Source organism: Oncorhynchus tshawytscha, linkage group LG04 (assembly GCF_018296145.1).
Source record: "Oncorhynchus tshawytscha isolate Ot180627B linkage group LG04, Otsh_v2.0, whole genome shotgun sequence".
Lineage (NCBI taxonomy): Eukaryota > Metazoa > Chordata > Actinopteri > Salmoniformes > Salmonidae > Oncorhynchus > Oncorhynchus tshawytscha.
In genome coordinates this window covers 30368993-30389102 of record NC_056432.1, presented here as the reverse complement: position 1 = coordinate 30389102, position 20110 = coordinate 30368993, and the positions used below count along the sequence as shown (strand labels likewise).

General features: G+C 43.7%; 1 protein-coding gene across 1 annotated transcript; it reads left to right on the top strand.

The window, feature by feature from the left end:
* Positions 1 to 5862: 5862 nt before the first annotated feature.
* Positions 5863 to 10443, top strand: LOC112245933 (bifunctional methylenetetrahydrofolate dehydrogenase/cyclohydrolase, mitochondrial). Its single transcript, XM_024414131.2, has 8 exons — positions 5863 to 6115; positions 8167 to 8351; positions 8593 to 8715; positions 8922 to 9074; positions 9184 to 9291; positions 9466 to 9558; positions 9743 to 9868; positions 9987 to 10443. The coding sequence occupies exons 1-8, from the start codon at positions 6036 to 6038 to the stop codon at positions 10133 to 10135; spliced, it is 1017 nt and encodes a 338-aa protein (XP_024269899.1). The 5' UTR covers positions 5863 to 6035; the 3' UTR covers positions 10136 to 10443.
* Positions 10444 to 20110: the final 9667 nt, after the last annotated feature.

Sequence of the window (20110 nt, the reverse complement as noted above, 5' to 3'; positions counted from 1 at the left end):
ACTACATCGGCTCTGACACCCGTCGGATATGGCAGGGCTTGCAAACCATTACAGACTACAAAGGGAAGCACAGCCAAGATGGCGCCGACAGAGACGGTCGCCTCGCTTCATGTTCTTCGGAAACTATGCAGTATTTTGTTTTTTATGTATTATTTCTTACATTGTTACCCCAGGAAATCTTAAGTCTTATTACATACAGCCAGGAAGAACTATTGGATATAAGAGCAACGTATATTTACCAACATTACGACCAGGAATAGGACTTTCCCAAAGCGGATCTTCTTTTTGGACCTAGGACAATGGATTTAATCCCAGTAACCGACCCAAAACAACGGCACCACAGAAGGGGCAGACGGAGCGGCCTCCTGGTCAGGCTCCATAGACATGCATATCGCTCACCGCTCCCGAGTATACTACTCGCCAATGTCCAGTCTCTTGACAACAAGGTCGACGAAATTCGAGCAAGGGTTGCCTTCTAGAGAGACATCAGAGAATGTAACATTCTCTGTTTCATGGAACCACGGCTCACTCGGGATATGTTATCAGAGTCTGTACAGCCACCCAGTTTCTTCACGCATCGCGCCAACAGAAACAAACATCTCTCTGGTAAGAAGAAGGGCGGAGGTGTATACGTGACTCGAGTTGGCAGCATTCTGGATAATTGCTACTCTAACTTCCGCGACTCATACAAAGCCCTCCCCCACTCTCCTTTCAGCAAATGGGGCGGCAGGTAGCCCAGTGGTTAGAGCGTTGGGCCTGTAACCGAAAGGTTGCTAGATCGAATCCCCAACCTGACAAGATAAACATCTGTCGTTCTGCCCCTGAACAAGGCAGTTAACCCACTGTTCCTAGGCCATCATTGTAAATAAGAATTTGTTCTTAACTGACTTGCCTAGTTAATTAAAGGTTACATTTATTTATTTTTAAATCTGACCACGACTCCATTTTGTTGCTCCCTGCCTATAGACAGAAACTAAAACAGGAAACGCCCGTGCTCAGGTCTGCACAACGCTGGTCCGACCAATCGGATTCCACGCTTCAAGATTGCTTTTGATCACGTGGACTGGGATATGTTCTGAATAGCCTCAGACAACAACATTGATGCATATGCTGACTCAGTGAGCGAGCTTATTAGCAAGTGCATCAGTGATGTTGTACCCACAGTGACTATTAAAACCTTCCCTAACCAGAATCCGTGGATTGATGGCAATATTCACTTAAAACTGAAAGTGCGAACCACTGCTTTTAATCATGGCGTGGTGACCGGAAACATGACCGAATACAAGCAGCGTAGCTATCCCCTCCGCAAGGCAAGCAAACAAGCTAAGCATCAGTATAGAGACAAAGTAGAGTCGCAATTCAACGGCTCAAACACGAGACGTATGTGGCAGGGTCTACAGTCAATCACGGATTACAAAAAGAAAACCAGCCCCGTCGCGGACACCGACGACTTGCTCCCAGACAAATTAAACAACTTCTTTGCTCGCTTTGAGGACAATAAAGTGCCACTGACACGGCCCGCTACCAAAACCTGTGGGCTCTCCTTCACCGTGGCCAACGTGAGTAAAACATTTAAACGTGTTAACCCTCGCAAGGCTGCCAGCCCAGACGGCATCCCTAGCCGCGTCCTCAGAGCATGCGCAGACCAGCTGGCTGGTGTGTTTACGGACATATTCAATCAATCCCTATCCCAGTCTGCTGTGCCCACATGCTTCAAAAGCCACCACTGTTCCTGTTTCCAAGAAAGCTAAGATAACTGACCTAAACAACTATCGCCCCATAGCACTCACTTCTGTCATCATGACGTGCTTTGAGAGACTAGTCAAGGATCATATCACCTCCACCCTACCGGATACCCTAGACTCACTCCAATTTGCTTACCCCAATAGGTCCACAGACGACGCAATCGCAATCACACTGCACACTGCCCTAACCCATCTGGACAAGAGGAACACCTATGTAAGAATGCTGTTCATTGACTACAGCTCAGCATTTAACACCATAGTACTCTCCAAATTCATCATTAAGCTTGAGACCCTGGGTCTCGACCCCGTCCTGTGCAACTGGGTCCTGGACTTTCTGACGGGCCACCCCCAAGTGGTGAGGGTAGGAAACAACATCTCCACCCCACTGATCCTCAACACTGGGGCCCCACAAGGGTGCGTTCTCAGCCCTCTCCTGTACTCCCTGTTCACCCATGACTGCTTGCCCATGCACGCCTCCAACTCAATCATCAAGTTTGCAGACGACACTACAGTGGTAGGCTTGATTACCAACAACGACGAGACGGCCTACAGGGAGGAGGTGAGGGCCCTCGGAGTGTGGTGTCGGGAATATAACCTCACACTCAACGGCAACAAAACAAAGTAGTGTAGAAGGTGGAAGGTTTTAAGTTCCTCTGCGTACACATGGACAAACTGAAATGGTCCACCCACACAGACGGCGTGGTGAAGATGGCGCAACAGTGCCTCTTCAACCTCAGGAGGCTGAGGAAATTTGGCTTGTCACCGAAAACACTCACAAACTTTTACAGGTGCACAATCGAGAGCATCCTGTCGAGCTGTATCACAGCCTGGTACAGCAACTGCTCCGCCCACAACAATAAGGCTCTCCAGAAGGTAGGGCGGTCTGCACAATGCATCACCGGGGACAAACTATCTGCCCTCCAGGACACCTACATCCCCCTATGTCACAGGAAGGCCAAAAAGATCATCAAGGACAACAACCCCCCGAGCCACTGCCTGTTCACCAAGCTATCGTCCAGAAGGCGAGGTCAGTACAGGTGCATCAAAGCTGGGACCGAGAGACTTAAAACAGCTTCTATCTCAAGGCCATCAGACTGTTAAACAGCCATCACTAACATTGAGTGGCTGCTGCCAACATACAGACTCAAATCTCTAGCCACTTTAATAATTGGATGTAATAAATGTATCACTGGTCACTTTTAACAATGCCACTTTATATAATATTTACATACCCTACATTACTCATCTCATATGTATATACTGTACTCTATACCATCTACTGCATTTTGCCTATGCCGCATGGCCATCGCTCATCCATATTATTTGTGCGGATAACATCAAGAAGAGTAGCATTTTCTGGGTGTTTGGAGTCATACCTTGTGAGATTGGTAAAAATCTGAGAAAGATTTAAGGAGTCCCATTGCTTTAGGACTTGGTCAGGTAGTTTAAGCATGTCCCAATTTAGGTCACCTAGCCGGACAAATTCAGACTTGGTGTAAGGGGGCAGGAGAGCGCTTAGGGCAGGTAGGGTACAGGCCGGTGCTGATGGAGGACGATAGCACCCAGCAACAGTCAACAAAGAGCTATTTTAAAGTTTAATACTTAAAACCAGCAAATCAAATTGTTTGGGGACAGACTTGGTGGAGACAACTGAGCACTGAAGGTGATCCTCCATAAAGATTGCCACTCCCCCACCTTTGGAAGATCTATTTTGCCGAAAAAGGTTATAACCAGAAAGTTTGACATCAGTATTCAAAACACTCTTCCAACACATCTGGATTGGAGCTGTGGACCCACACTTTCAATTGATCCATTTTAGGTAATAAGCTTCTAGTGTTAACGTGCAGAAAACCCAGGCTTTTACGGGAGCAGAAATCAGTGAAGCAGATATCAGAGCACAAGTCAGAATTGGGGCTAGCAACAGAGGATGGGCCAGGGTGTACATGCACATTTCCAGATAACATCAACAGTAATACAAGCAAGGCATCGCATAGGACAGGGAGAGCTCTGCAGTGCTGATTTATGACATCTGAATGTTCATCAGATGGCAACAAGATCATATTGTACATCAATTTCATCAGGTAACATGAATACAAAGCTGGCGAGAGGTGTTTAGTATGGGATGGGAGGCCAAAGTCTGTGTAACCAATAGAGAGTCAGAGTCCTGAGTGTGGGAACAAACATAGTCTGTCCCACGGTTGGGTAAAGAAAGTTCAAAGTCAACAAAGCATGCAAGAGTCATGAGGCAAATAGCAAAATAGCAAGGGGGAGACAGGCCAGGGCAGATTGCCAGGTGGAATCCAAGCAGCAGTGCAGCAGGCAATGGGAGTAGGTGTCACCCATTTGGGAGAAGCTTTCATTTCTGGAGGCAGATTTCTTGTAGAAAATACCAGTGGATGGTCTTTGAACAGCAGGAGGGGGCTTCAAGGCCTCTGGATCTGGGTGGGGTAGCCTGCCATTTGTTGGGCTAAAAGACACCTTTGACACCTCTCGCTTCACACTCAAGCCAAATTGACGTTGAACTCTTTGTAATAGCAAAGCTTCGTAGCCTGAGCATTCAGTCCTTATTAAGTCAAATACATCATTGTAATTGGCTTTTAAAAGTTTTTAAAAATTCTTTCAGACTAAGCATTACTCACTCAGCTCCAGGTTGGATGTTGTTTTCAGGCCTCTGCTTGTTTGCCAGAGGATTTGATGTATAGTTTGTGAATAATAATCATTGAGTGTAGGAAGCATTCCAACTCAATTCCATCCAAAAATCAGGTTGTAGGTTTGGAGTTTCGATTTGGATTTGGAGTGAAGTTTATGTTGTTTAGGGTAGCATCCTGAATACTCTAAGTTTGTCTAACTCTAAATCTATTTTTAAAAACATGCTGAACAATGTGGGAGCTCATCTGCTCATGACCTCTCTCTCTCTCTCAGGTAACAAACACTGATCTAATGTACTCACATGACAAAAATGTGCCTATTATTTAATTAATTTTTAAAATGTGTTTTATTTCACCTTTATTTAACCAGGTAGGCAAGTTGAGAACAAGTTCTCATTTTCAATTGCGACCTGGCCAAGATAAAGCAAAGCAGTTCGACACGTACAACAACACAGAGTTACACATGGAGTAAAACAAACATACAGTCAATAATACAGTAGAAAAATGTGTCTATATACAATGTGAGCAAATGAGGTGAGATAAGGGAGGTAAAGGCAAAAAAGGCCATGGTGGCGAAGTAAATAAAATTTTAAAAAATTTAAACACTGGAATGGTAGATTTGCAGTGGAAGAATGTGCAAAGTAGAGATAGAAATAATGGGAGTGCAAAGGAGAAAAATAAATAAATAAATACAGTAGGGGGAGAGGTAGTTGTTTGGGCTAAATAATAGATGGGCTATGTACAGGTGCAGTAATCTGTGAGCTGCTCTGACAGCTGGTGCTTAAAGCTAGTGAGGGGGATAAGTGTTTCCAGTTTCAGAGATTTTTGCAGTTCGTTCCAGTCATTGGCAGCAGAGAACTGGAAGGCGAGGCGGCTAAAGTAAGAATTGGTTTTGGGGGTGACCAGAGAGATATACCTGCTGGAGCACGTGCTACAGGTGGGTGCTGCTTTGGTGACCAGCGAGGTGAGATAAGGGGGGACTTTACCTAGCAGGGTCTTGTAGATGACCTGGAGCCAGTGGGTTTGGCGACGAGTATGAAGCGAGGGCCAGCCAACGAGAGCGTACAGGTCGCAGTGGTGGGCAGTATATGGGGCTTTGGTGACAAAACGGATGGCACTGTGATAGACTGCATCCAATTTATTGAGTAGGGTGTTGGAGGCTATTTTGTAAATGACATCGCTGAAGTCGAGGATCGGTAGGATGGTCAGTTTTACACGGGTATGTTTGGCAGCATGAGTGAAGGAGGCTTTGTTGTGAAATAGGAAGCCAATTCTAGATTTAACTTTGGATTGGAGATGTTTGATGTGAGTCTGGAAGGAGAGTTTACAGTCTAACCAGCCTATTATTAATGACTTTGTAACGGTCCAAACAGTTGTCCACGACAAAAAAAATGCTCACTGGTACGCTAGTTAATAGAAGGACCGATTTAGAGGTGTGGCCCATGCCTAGAAACTGACGTATTGAGAATATGCTCAGTGCCAGCAGCCAGCGCTGGAGGGGGACAAGAGCCTTTAAAACATCTCGAGCCCTCTCAAACTTCCTTACAGGCGGTGCTCTTTCAGACCGGGTTTACTTCCTCCAGTCTCCCTCGCTTCTCTCTTCCTTAACTCATTGTTGGATTACTTATCTAGATCAGTAAACATGGCAACGCTGAGAGCTCTGAGAAAATTCTGCCAGCAATCTAAGCATCAAGTGTGCAGTCTACATATGTCCGCATCAAGGTATGTATTAACATTGAGATGTCAAATAGATTATTTATCTGTCTTGGAGGACTATGATCGGTTACTTTCTTTCGATATGAAAAATGCTTCTTCTTTTTGGAAGGTAGCCTACCCGGTATTTTCTCCTTGTCAATGATATTTAACGTTACCCATAGCTCGACACTTTCCCTTATGTTTGTTTTCTATCCTGTACACGGTTACCTGATGTCTCTGCGGATACAACGTTTCTGGTTGTGCTTTGATGACAACGTTATGTAACATTTTAAATTATACCTTGTAGCGAAGAGCGATATTGAATCAATGATCTTCGTAATGCGCCCCCTAACGTTATGCCGGTATCACTGCAATTCTGCATGGCTGATGAAATCGCACAGAGCACTTGCATTGTGTGTATTGTAGGCAGGCAAGTTCCCAGTGGGGGAACGTTGTCACCAACCAAAGTGATCAGTATTCTCATGTCCTGTGTGTTTTAAAACTGGCGTTTGCAGACTATTATATGCTGTAACTATTTGCCTAAATGTATTCAATTAATTCCAAGAACCCCTGTTTTATTTTAGTCATTCCTTAGTGCAACACGTTCCTTATGGCCAAGTAATGTTCCACACAGTCACGCAGAAACATAAACCACGTGTGACTATGCACATGATTTACATCACAACTGATTTAGCCACTTTTAATCTAGCAGGAGATGAGTCTCTTTTGGAGCATGCAAATTCATGATGCATTTGAGTAGTAGGTTATGGTCAACATAGGACAGTATTTCAAATAAAAAAAACATACATGAGTTTATAAAACCATAACAACACAGACCTTGTATACTTGAGTTACATGTATACTACAAGTTACATGAAGGCAAACCTGTTGGGCAAGGGTACTCAACTCCTACCCTAGAGGTCTGGAGCCTGCTGCTTTTCTGTTCTACCTGATAATGAATTGCACACACCTGGTGTCACAGGTCTACATCAGTCACTGACTAGAGGGGACCAATGAAAACATGCAGAGTTTAGTTTGAGGGCTGTAGGGGCTACATTTCAAACGTGCATCAAGACAAAGCCCATACTTGGGAACAGAGTTGGCACAGCCTTGCTGAGCCATCCATAACTGGAAAACATGTTAAAACACATTGGCTTGGCTTCTAGTTCAAAGCTAACAATCTTAATTATTTGGGGCTGCTGCAAATCCTTTTCCTATCATGGTACTGGTACTATGTGAAGTAGAACTGGTCTGGGAGGAAAGGCAGCTAAGTGAGAAAAGTATATGCATTTTTGTCAAAGGTGTAGTATTCTTTGGGTAGAAGTTAAGGCCTATTGAGTCCGCTCTGCATTTGCAGTTCTCCAATTGCTTGTGATGGCCACTCATGTACTTTATCCTGTCAGAGGTTAACTACTCATTAACATTGTCACTTGTCAACTGTTTGCTGAGAACTCAACACATTTCCAATAAGGTTGTCCAAAAATACTTAGTCTAAAACATTATGTTCATGCTCCGTGTGTGTGTTGGAAGCTGAGCAGTGGGGGTGTTGTTGCCAAATGCATGCCCTAGTGGAGTCTCCTCCAGGACTTGCTATCCTGCCCCCACAGAAGATTTGAATGTGTCTATGGGTCTTTAATTACTTGTGGCAGAATCAAGGGATGGTTACATCACTGTGGACAGCTCATTACTCCTCAGTTATTACTCCTCTGTGTGCATGCTATTACATAAGCACTGCTATCTAGTTTAACACATTGGACATGAATGTGAATAGAGGGTATAGGGTTTCCAATACGTTTCTTAAATAGCCTGAGCCACATTGTAACTCATGTCTTGATATTTTTAGCCACCATACTCCTCATGCATGGGGAACCCAGGAGCCCTGTACTTGGTGTGACTGTACTTGGCCATCGCTGGCTTGGCCATCGCGGCACTCCTTGCTGGTTGAATGCCATGCACTCTCACTTTGGGATCGACAACTAGTCTGCAGGACTATAAGTCACGTACCCACCACAGTGTATACTTTCCCCTGACTGTTTACATGTTCTGCTGTCCTTTAACATCTGCCTCTGATTCTAAAGACAGGAAGCTGTGGTCATCTCAGGCAGGAAGTTGGCCCGTCAGATCCGGGAGGAGGCCAGGACCGATGTGGAACAGTGGGTCTCCACTGGCAACAGGAGACCCCACCTGAGCGTGGTCCTTGTAGGAGATAATGTAGCCAGTCACTCCTACGTCCTGAATAAGACCCGGGCTGCAGCTGATGTTGGTATGTAAACACACACACTCAATACTTTACTTACCTGTGCTGGAGCTGAACTCTACACAGCAGTGTACATACATCAGCTTGGCTTGTGCATGGACTTTGAAACTATTTTTATGAATTCTATGACTCTTCAGTGTGGCTTTCTAATTCCCTTTTTCTTCCTGGTCACCATTCATCTATGGCACTGCTCATATTTGTTGGGGATATAATGGGCTCATAATTCCTCTCTTTTTCTTCTCTACAGGTATCAGCAGTGAGACCATCCTGAAGCCCTCCTGTATCTCTGAGGATGAACTCATGGACCTGATCTACAAACTCAACACAGACCACCGGGTGGATGGCCTGCTGGTGCAGCTGCCTCTGCCAGGTAAGTAGTGACTTTAGAGCGAGGTGGCGAGGCATTGCTTTGGAAAGGGCATATGGATAGGGACATAGAAGGAATGACAGTTTGAAGCTGTAGTTTTGAGTATTTATGGCTATTATGGGCATATCCTTGAATGATTTGGCCTATTTACTGAACAACATCCATGTATATGCTGACTTGTAACCATCACTCTCATTGTCTTCTCACAGAACACATTGACGAGCGGCGCATCTGTAATGCTGTGTCCCCCGACAAGGATGTGGACGGCTTCCATGTGGTCAATGTGGGCCGTATGTGCCTGGACCAGTCCACCATGCTGCCCGCCACTCCCTGGGGAGTCTGGGAAATTATCAAACGCACAGGTGAGGTAGTGGGAGGAATCAATCACCTCCCTCTGTTATATGAATGGAATTAGACTGTTATGGGGAGCAATGTCAACTCTGTCACTGACTGTTTATCTCCGGTTCCCAGGAATTCCTACCCTTGGAAAGAATGTTGTGGTAGCGGGACGCTCCAAGAATGTGGGCATGCCCATTGCCATGTTGCTGCACTCGGATGGACGCCATGAGAGGCCAGGGGGTGAGTAATGATGTCAGGATAACTAGGGCCTACAGTAATAGGGTGTATGTAAAGGTAGATTAGCAATGGGTAATAGAGACAATACAAGGTTTTCGCTTAAAGTTTAAATATTGAAGTTGAAAGGGAATTTGTGGATCATGGCTCTGGCATTTACTTATTGTTTTGGTTTTGCAGGTGATGCCACGGTCACTATCTCTCACCGTTACACACCAAAGGAACAGCTCCGTCAGCACACAAGAATTGCAGACATCGTTGTTGCTGCTGCAGGTATGGATCCTCTCCTCCTACTGAAGATATATTTTTACCTTGTCTAATACCTGTCTCTCTTATGCTGCATATCTGTAAGCATATTCCTGTAAGTTTATAGAGCTATTTTTGCATCTCTTGAGGAGGTTGTCTTGGGAGGGTCTCTTATAAACTGATCTCACTCTAAACCCTCTCCTAATCTCAGGGATTCCAAACCTCATCACCGCAGACATGATCAAAGAAGGAGCAGTCGTTATTGATGTTGGAATAAACAGAGTGCATGACCATGTGACTGGCAAGGACAGACTTGTAGGGGACGTGGATTTTGAAGGTAGGAGTTTCTAATCTAGACAGACTTCACAATTTGTCTTATTTTACATTTATCCTGATACCTGTGTTCTCACACACATTTTCTTTCCAACACTCACCCTTTATCTCTCCCTGTGTAGGTGTGAGACAAAAGGCTAGCTTCATTACCCCAGTGCCTGGAGGAGTAGGACCCATGACAGTGGCCATGCTTATGAAGAACACAATCAAGGCAGCTAAGAACCTCCTGCTGACTCCTGCTGAGAGGATCCGCATGGTAGCCTCTTCATAACAAGCCATACCTGACTTCATCAAGTGACACATTCCATCCCACCATCCCTTCCCTTTTTACTCTGAGCAACTCGGCGAACTCCACTGCACACAGACACAGATCGAAACATGATTGCTTTAGGATTCTCAACTTGCTGGTACCTTACACTTTCATAATCTCCACCCGCCATTTCAGACTAATACAACTCAGCCATTCAGCTACTATATACGCCTTGCAAAAGTATTCATCCCCCTTGGCGTTTTTCCTATTTTGTTGCATTACAACCTGTAATTTAAATGGATTTTTATTTGGATTTCATGTAATGGACATACACAAAATAGTCTAAATATGGTAAAATGAAATTTAAAAAATTACTTGTTTCAAAAAACTCAAAAGAATAAAAAACTTAAGTGGTGTGTGCATATGTATTCACCCCCTTTGCTAAGAAAGCCCCTAAATAAGATCTGGTGAAACCTATTACCTTCAGAAGTCACATAATTAGTAAAATAAAGTCCACCTGTGTGCAATCTAAGTGTCACATGATCTCAGTATATATATACACCTGTTCTGAAAGGCCCCAAAGTCTGCAACACTACCAAGCAAGCGGCACCATGAAGACCAAGGAGCGCTCCGAACAGGTCAGGAACAAAGTTGTGGAGAAGTACAGATCAATATCCGAAACTTTGAACATCCCACGGAGCACCATTAAATCCATTATTAAAAAATGGAAAGAACATGGCACCACAACAAACCTGCCAAGAGAGGGCCGCCCACCAAAACCCACGGTCCAGGAAAGGAGGGCATTAATCTAATCAGAGGCAACAAAGAGACCAAAGATAACCCTGAAGGAGCTGAAAAACTACAGCAGAGATTGGAGTATCAGTCCACTTAAAGCCGTACACTCCACACAGCTGGGCTTTACAGAAGAGTGGCCAGAGAAAAGCCATTGCTTGAAGAAAAAAAATGAGCAAACACGTTTGGTGTTTGCCAAAAGGCATTTGGGAGACTCCCTAAAGATATGGAAGAAGGTACTCTGGTCAGATGATACTAAAATTGTGCTTTTTGGCCATCAAGGAAAATGGTATGTCTGGCACAAAACCAACACCTCTCCATAACCCTGAGAACACCATCCCCACAGTGAAGCATGGTGGTGGCAGCATCATGCTGTGGGGATGTTTTCATTGGCAGGGACTGGGAAACTGGTCAGAATTGAAAGAATGATGGATGGCACTAAATAGAGGGAAATTCGAGGGAAACCTGTTTGTCTTCCAGAGATTTGAGACTGGGACGGAGGTTCACCTTCCAGCAGGACAATGACCCGAAGCATATTGCTAAAGCAACACTCGAGTGGTTTAAGGTGAAACATTTAAATGTCTTGGAATGGCCTAGTCAAAGCCCAGATCTCAATCCAATTGAGAATCTGTGGTATGACTTAAAAATTGCTTTACACCAGCAGAAGCCATCCAACTTGAAGTTTTGCCTTGAAGAATGGGCAAAAATCCCAGTGGCTAGATGTGCCAAGCTTATAGAGACATATCCTAAGAGACTTGCAGCTGTAATTGCGGCAAATGGTGGCTCTACAAAGTATTGACTTTTGGGGGAGGGGGTGAATAGTTATCCACGCTAAAGTTCTGTTTTTTCCCCCCAAAGTGGTAGGCATGTTGTGTAAATCAAATGATACAAACCAACCCCCCCAAAAAATAATTCCAGGTTGTAAGGCAACAAAAATAGGAAAAATGCCAAGGGGGTAAATACTTTTGCAAGCCACTATTATTTTTTAAATGTACTTTATGAGACCTTTTGGTTTTAGGTGAATTTGAACAACCTGTTTATTTATTTCTCTGCGTTCATTTGTCAAATATGTTAAAAGCATTAAAGTGCAAGAGAGACCGGCAAGAAATAGACTAATGTCTATCTCCACAATACCCTTTAGATCACACAAGCACTGTGAGTTAAGAGGATTAAGGGCTAGAGTTATGAAATGTCAGGAAAAAACAAGTGTTAAACTCACCATAAGCTTTACATTTACAGTGCTTCAAAAATACCTTTGTAAATATAATTTTTTAATTAAAATGTTATTGCAAATGGATGGACTTCATTACTGTATTGCCATGTTGTTTTTTGGGGGGGAGGGGGTGAACAGGTGCTCTGCAACAGACACACATCAGTCTTACTATATGATATGTCATCTCTATTGTAAAGATTTACAGGTAGGCCTTTATATTTCCATTGTATAGGAATGATACAAAATATCACATCATCCAATAATTTTAACCCTCTATTTCAACCCTTAGAGGAGGTGATAGTTTTGAGTATGATATACATCTTGATTTTATATCAGTCCTATTAATAAGAAAAAAATAACAATATTCTGACAATGACTGGCCAAAATACTCTGTCCATATTATAGGCGGCTCATAAAATTATATGATCAGTGTGCAGGAGGACAGTAACCGGAAGCAGACATCCTTCAAAAGCATTGTGGAATAAAAACAGTTGCACAATACAATTTGTTTTGGAGTGGACATGTTTTGTATTTCTCCATTTATTTATAGAAACATTGGCAATTTTTTATAGACATACGACTAATTGATTGGCCTAACGTTAGCATACACCGCGTACATTTTCGACTATGGGGCGCAGTAGATCGCGCGACAGTCCCGCGGATACGAGCAGACAAGGCAGAGAGGGAAAAAAACATTAAAAAAGAAAAAGCGAAGACGTTCCTCTTCATCCCTGTCCAGCAGCAGTGCAAATCCGACCCCTTTAAATAAAGTCACATTCCGTTAAGGTTTTCGTCACTCGATTATTAAATCATCATTAGTAGTAGTAGGCATGTAACGATAAACAGTCACTGGAATGTGTATAGCTGCCTCTAGCAACGCTGATACACTACAGAGTTGCTCCTTTTGGTATTGGGTTGTTCAAAAACAGTCCGTGGGAAGCCAGGAGTTGAATACAATTCCATTTCAACTTACTAGGACGGTTGGTAATTAAAACGGGGGGAATTTTAGTCAAACTATCTAAAGGAACGTATTATTAAACGGACTTTCCAAACATCGGTATGTTGTCGACCCACTTCTTCTCTGCTTACCTGATGTCAAAATAAAAGTCCCCCACAAGTTATACCATCTATGGCGCACGTACAGGACTTTATTTTGAATGAGGAATGAAGCGAGGAAGTGGGTCTACAAACGCTCATTTCTAACCTGACGTAGAATTCAATGCAATTCAACTTCGTTTTCAACGTGTAGTGCTTCAGACAATGCACATCCTCACACAGACATATCTATTATCTAATGTGTCAGAGAATATGGTAATGAAATGCATTTTATTACCAATGCCGACAATGTACCTTTGTTATACCTCTGTCTGCTTCAGATGGGAAAGAAGGGAATAAAAAAATGAAAAGTTCCTCATCTTCCTTGTCAAGCTCTTCTTCATCCTCATCAAGTGATGAAAAGGCCAAGAGGAAGGAAAAAATGAAAAAATTCAAGAACTAGTCTGGGTAGCCATTTGACTAGATGTTCAGGAGTCTTATGGCTTGGGGGTAGAAGCTGTTAAGAAGACTCAATGCTGTCATAGTGCTAGCCTCCGTCTGTGATGGTATGTAAACAGCTGTAGACCACACTACCTCAGGCGAGCAATAGCATTTTGTCTTATGTTGTCTATGATGGGATGTTTCTTTGTTACCTAGCTCAACAAGGAATAGAAAATGAAACCAGACATGAAGCTGAGCAGATAAATATTTTGTTTTGTCCATTCTTTAGCAATGACAGATGAGCAGAAAGCCAGGCTATCCACCAAGAGGCCCCTAACGAAGGAGGAGTATGAGGCTAAGCAGAGTGTCATCCGCAGGGTGGCAGATCCTGAGACTGGACGCACCAGGTACACCAACGCTATAGACAACATGAATGTTCCCAAGGCATCTATGGCTCAGTAGTGTCTCTCTATTCCTATATGGGCTGGGTTTGTGCTGGTTTTTATGCCTTGTGTATAAAGTAAAATTATACACTGCTCAAAAAAATAAAGGGAACACTTAAACAGCACAATGTAACTCCAAGTCAATCACACTTCTGTGAAATCAAACTGTCCACTTAGGAAGCAACACTGATTGACAATACATTTCACCTGCTGTTGTGCAAATGGTATAGACAAAAGGTGGAAATTATAGGCAATTAGCAAGACACCCCCAATAAAGGAGTGGTTCTGCAGGTGGTGACCACAGACCACTTCTCAGTTCCTATGCTTCCTGGCTGATGTTTTGGTCACTTTTGAATGCTGACGGTGCTTTCACTCTAGTGGTAGCATGAGACAGAGTTTACAACCCACACAAGTGGCTCAGGTAGTGCAGCTCATCCAGGATGGGACATCAATGCGAGCTGTGGCAAGAAGGTTTGCTGTGTCTGTCAGCGTAGTGTCCAGAGCATGGAGGCACTACCAGGAGACAGGCCAGTACATCAGGAGACGTGGAGGAGGCCGTAGGAGGGCAACAACCCAGCAGCAGGACCGCTACCTCTGCCTTTGTGCAAGGAGAAGCACTGCCAGAGCCCTGCAAAATGACCTCCAGCAGGCCACAAATGGGCATGTGTCTGCTCAAACGGTCAGAAACAGACTCCATGAGGGTGGTATGAGGGCCGACGTCCACAGGTGGGGGTTGTGCTTACAGCCCAACACCGTGCAGGACGTTTGGCATTTGCCAGAGAACACCAAGAGTGGCAAATTCGCCACTGGCGCCCTGTGCTCTTCACAGATGAAAGCAGGTTCAAACTGAGCACGTGACAGACGTGACAGAGTCTGGAGACGCCGTGGAGAACGTTCTGCTGCCTGCAACATCCTCCAGCATGACCGGTTTGGCGGTGGGTCAGTCATGGTGTGGGGTGGCATTTCTTTGGGGGGCCGCACAGCCTCCATGTGCTCGCCAGAGGTAGCCTGACTGCCATTAGGGACCAAGATGAGATCCTCAGACCCCTTGAGACCATATGCTGGTGCGGTTGGCCCTGGGTTCCTCCTAATGCAAGACAATGCTAGACCTCATGTGGCTGGAGTGTGTCAGCAGTTCCTGCAAGAGGAAGGCATTGATGCTATGGACTGGCGCGCCCGTTCCCCAGACCTGAATCCAATTGAGCACATCTGGGACATCATGTCTCGCTCCATCCACCAACGCCACATTGCACCACAGACTGTCCAGGAGTTGGCGGATACTTTAGTCCAGGTCTGGGAGGAGATCCCTCCGGAGACCATTCGCCACCTCATCAGGAGCATGCCCAGGCGTTGTAGGGAGGTCATACGGGCACGTGGAGGCCACACACACTACTGAACCTCATTTTGACTTGTTTTAAGGACATTACATCAAAGTTGGATCAGCCTGTAGTATGGTTTTCCACTTTAATTTTGAGTGTGACTCCAAATCCAGACCTACATGGGTTGATAAATTTGATTTCCATTGATAATTTTTGTGTGATTTTGTTGTCAGCACATTCAACTATATAAAGAAAAAAGTATTTAATAAGAATATTTAATTCATTCAGATCTAGGATGTGTTATTTTAGTGTTCTCTTTATTTTTTTGAGCAGTGTATTATCTTTGTTTTTCAGGCTGATAAGGGGAGAAGGAGAGATCATTGAGGAGATTGTCATTAAAGAGAGACACAAAGAGATCAACAAGGTAAATGGAAAACCATCAAAGGCCACGTAGTGGTGTGTGCTTTTGGGGGTTAAAATAAAACCTTGTCCTCTATCCCCCAAAAATGCCTACCTAGCATTTACCCTAAAATCTTGTCACAGAAAGCCACAAAGGGAGACGGAAACCTCTTTCAGAAGAAACTAGGATTGAACAGGTACAGGATCACACCTGATGCCAAGGTTATGGTAGAAAGGAGGAAGGAGCCATTTATACTATTCTGTATAGTAGGAGAGTCAAACTCCAGTGAATGTTTGGCTGTGACATGATCACATGTCTCCAAAATGAAAGTGAAAAACAACCCTTTCTGTGCATATCTATGACTGTACTGTGACCCAATCATATGATTTTTGGTCACACATTAAATTAAGTTTGACCAGACTTTACATTTAATTGCTCAAATTAAATGTAATAACATTTAGATTTTACTTGACCAGCATCCTTTCACCACAATTCACTTTGGACTTTCTCTGAATGCATCAGAACGGCCATGACGGCCTGACTGTCAATGTTTTATTATTCAATTCCATTATACATGCATTCAAACTGAACCCAAAAACCCAAGTCAACTGTGTAATGCTGCTTACTTTAGTTTTTTTTTACCATGTACACTGAACAAAAATATAAATGCAACATGTAAAGTACTGGTTCTGTGTTTCATGCACTGAAATACAAGATCCCCAAAATTGTCCATATGCACAATAAGCTTATTTCGCTCAAATTTTGTGCAAAAATTTGATTACATCCCTGTTTGTGAGCATTTTATCCTTTGTCAAGATAATCCATCCACGTGACAGATGTGGAATATCATGAAGCTGATTAAACAGCATGACCATTACACAGGTGGGAACAATAAAAGGCCACTCTAAAATGTGCAGTTTTGTCACACAACACAATGCTACAGATGTCTCAAGTTGAGGGAGCATCCAATTGGCCTGCTGACTGCAGGAATGTCCACCAAAACAGTTGCCAGATAATTGAATGTTAATTTCTCTACCATAAGCCGCCTCCAATGTCATTTTAGATAATTTGGCAGTCCGTCCAACCAGCCTCACAACCGCAGACCACATGTAACCATGCCAGCCCAGGACCTCCACATCCGGCTTCTTAACCTATGGGGTCGTCAGTAATAAAGCCACTTTTGTGGGGAAAAACTCATTCTGATTCATTCTGATTCACCTGGGCCCCTGGCCAATCATGTGAAATCCATAGATTAGAGTCTAAAGAATGTATTTCAATTGACTGATTTACGAATAAACTCAGCAAAAAAAGAAACGGCCCCTTTTCAGGACCCTGTCTTTCAAAGATAATTTGTAAAAATCCAAATAACTTCACATATCTTCATTGTAAAGGGTTTAAACACTGTTTCCCATGCTTGTTCAATGAATCATAAACAATGAATGAACATGCACCTGTAGAAAGGTCGTTAAGACACCAACAGCTCACAGACGGTAGGCAATTAAGGTCACAGTTATGAATACATAGGACACTAATGATGCCTTTCTACTGACTCTGAAAAACACCAAAAGAAAGATGCCCAGGGTTCCTGCTCATTTGAGTGAATGCGCCTTAGTCATGCTGCAAGGAGGCATGAGGACTGCAGATGTGACCAGGGCAATAAATTGCAATGTCCGTAACGTGAGACACCTAAGACAGTGCTACAGGGAGACAGGACGGACAGCTGATCGTCCTCGCAGTGGCAAACCACGTGTAACAACACCTGCACAGGATCGGTACATCGGAACATCACACCATCACACAGGTACAGGATGGCAACAACTGCCCGAGTTACACCAGGAACGCACAATCCCTCCATCAGTGCTCAGACTGTCCGCAATTGGCTTAGAGAGGCTTGACTGAGGGCTTGTATTCCTGTTGTAAGGCAGGTCCTCACCAGACATCACCGGCAACGACATCGTCTATGGGCACAAACCCACCGTCGTTGGACCAGACAGGACTGGCAAAAAGTGTTTTTCACTGACGAGCCACGGTTTTGTCTCACCAGGGGTGATGGTTGGATTTGCGTTTCTCGTCGAAGGAATGAGTGTTACATCGAGGCCTGAACTCTGGAGCAGGATCGAGGTGGAGGGTCCGTCATGGTCTGGGGTGGTGTGTCACAGCATCATCGGACTGAGCTTGTCGTCATTGCAGGCAATCTCAGCGCTGTGCGTTACAGGGAAGACCTCCTCCTCCCTCGTGTGGTACCCTTCCTGCAGGCTCAGGACCCTCCAGCATGACAATGCCACCAGCCACACTGCTCGTTCTGTGCATGATTTCCTGCAAGACAGGAATGTCAGTACTCTGCCATGGCCAACGAAGAGCCCGGATCTCAATCCCATTGAGCACGTCTGGGACCTGTTGGATCGGAGGGTGAGGGCTAGGGTCATTCCCCCCAGAAATGTCCGGGAACTTGCAGGTGCCATGGTGGAAGAGTGGGGTAACATCTCACAGCAAGAACTGGCAAATCTGGTGCAATCCATGAGGAGATGCACTGCAGTACTTAATGCAGCTGGTGGCCACACCAGATACAGACTGTTACTTTTGATTTTGACACCTCCCCCTCCCTTTGTTCAGGGACATATTATTAAATTTCTGTTCGACACATCTGTGGAACTTGTTCAGTATGTCACAGTTGTTGAATCTTATGTTCATACACATGTTAAGTTTGATTAAAATAAACACAGTTCACAGTGAGAGGACGTTTCTTTTTTTGCTGAGTTTATGAACTGTAACTCATTAAAATCTTTGAAATTAGTGCATGTTGCGTTTATATTTTTGCTCAGTATAATAGTATTTTTGGGGGGGATAATTATCCTTGACCATTGCTGTGTGCATCGGATATTTACTATTTCAGTCTTACACCTGTCATTAAAAGAATGTTCATACAAGAACCCACACATTTATTTTGTTCTTCATACTTATTTTATACACTGTACATGGAAACACAAATGGGTAAAATAACTGTCTAAAACTTCAGAGTAATACAAAGTATGTTGATACTGTATATAGCCAAGGTATTGGGACATTTTTACAGCCAGGTAAGGTCATTTTGATGTGATCAAATTCAGTCAGCATTGCCATTTCAATAAGCGTGAGATTAAACATTTTTAAGTGCAGAGTGGAGGCTTGATATGATACGGGTGCAAGTAGTTTTATTTGTAATATATTCCTATGTACATTTATACTATTTCCCCGTCGATACAACCAACCAGACATAAAAGTCATACCAACGTCTCGTTGGTAAATAATGGTCCTTTTCAGTGACCATACAGCAAATTCTCTGGAGGATTATTCCAGAGGCATGAGTCAGAACAGGGAAACAGCAAATTTAAGGCAAAAAGGGAAATGTACTGTAAGGCCTGTGGTAATATCTGCATTTGCCAGTAGGATAACTATGGGGATTGGTTTTGTGTTGAGGTGTCTTGAGTTTAACTGATGATTGCACAGATCTACCTTTACATTCTCCAGGTGTCAATGTCCAGTTGACTGATACAGTATCTCATGAGCAGGATGATGCTTTAAAGAGCAGCCATGTAATAATTGTTAGAAGGGTGCATGTTTTCTTTTAGCTGGATGTGCTAAACTGTCTTATCCAATTTCACTGTCAGGATGCACAGAAAGACTCCGTGTTATCTACAGAGAAATCCATGTGGGTTGCCCTTCGAGTTATGTGCTACTTAAAGAAAAGGTAACCATATCATATGAACAGTGACTTGAAGCATACTGTAGTATCAGTTACAACTACATTCCTTTACCACACAAGCCCCTCCAGCTCAACTGACTGCATATTTACCATGCCTGTTGCATGTTTGTGTATTTGGGGCAATGCTTTCAGAGTCCCCCTGGAATGTGCCTATAGTTGGAAATTGAACAGGAATAACATGATCTCATATATGTATGAGATTAATTGGTGGTTATATAAGGATTCTAGAACATTGGGTTCACAATAGCCTCGTTCAAACCTTGTGCTAACATGCGAGTTTTATGATTTGATCAATATGATCCAATCACTATCTGATCAAGGTTTGTCGCTTCTAGATATTGTATTACAATGAGGGAGTTCTGTTAACCTGAGCTTCGGTGCACTGGTCTATGGCTCGTGAAGTGAACGGGCAAAAGCGATGAGGGAGGAGCGCCCTTCTAAAAATTTAACAGTAATCTGCGCAGCTCGGCCATGTTTTCAACAAGGAAGCATGCTGTATCATCCAGAAACATACAGCTCTTTTTCCTAAAATATATGTTCAACTTTTCAAACTAGTTTTCATTGGGAAGGCAATCACAAAGCAATCACTTTTGCATGCGAAAACACAGAAT

Excerpts from the sequence above, each read along its gene's own strand:
- LOC112245933 (XM_024414131.2), top strand. The coding sequence starts at position 6,036 with ATGGCAACGCTGAGAGCTCTGAGAAAATTCTGCCAGCAATCTAAGCAT. Across the intron at positions 8,352-8,592 it reads CCGGGCTGCAGCTGATGTTG|GTATCAGCAGTGAGACCATC; the intron begins GTATGTAAACAC and ends TCTTCTCTACAG. Across the intron at positions 9,075-9,183 it reads GGAAATTATCAAACGCACAG|GAATTCCTACCCTTGGAAAG; the intron begins GTGAGGTAGTGG and ends TCCGGTTCCCAG.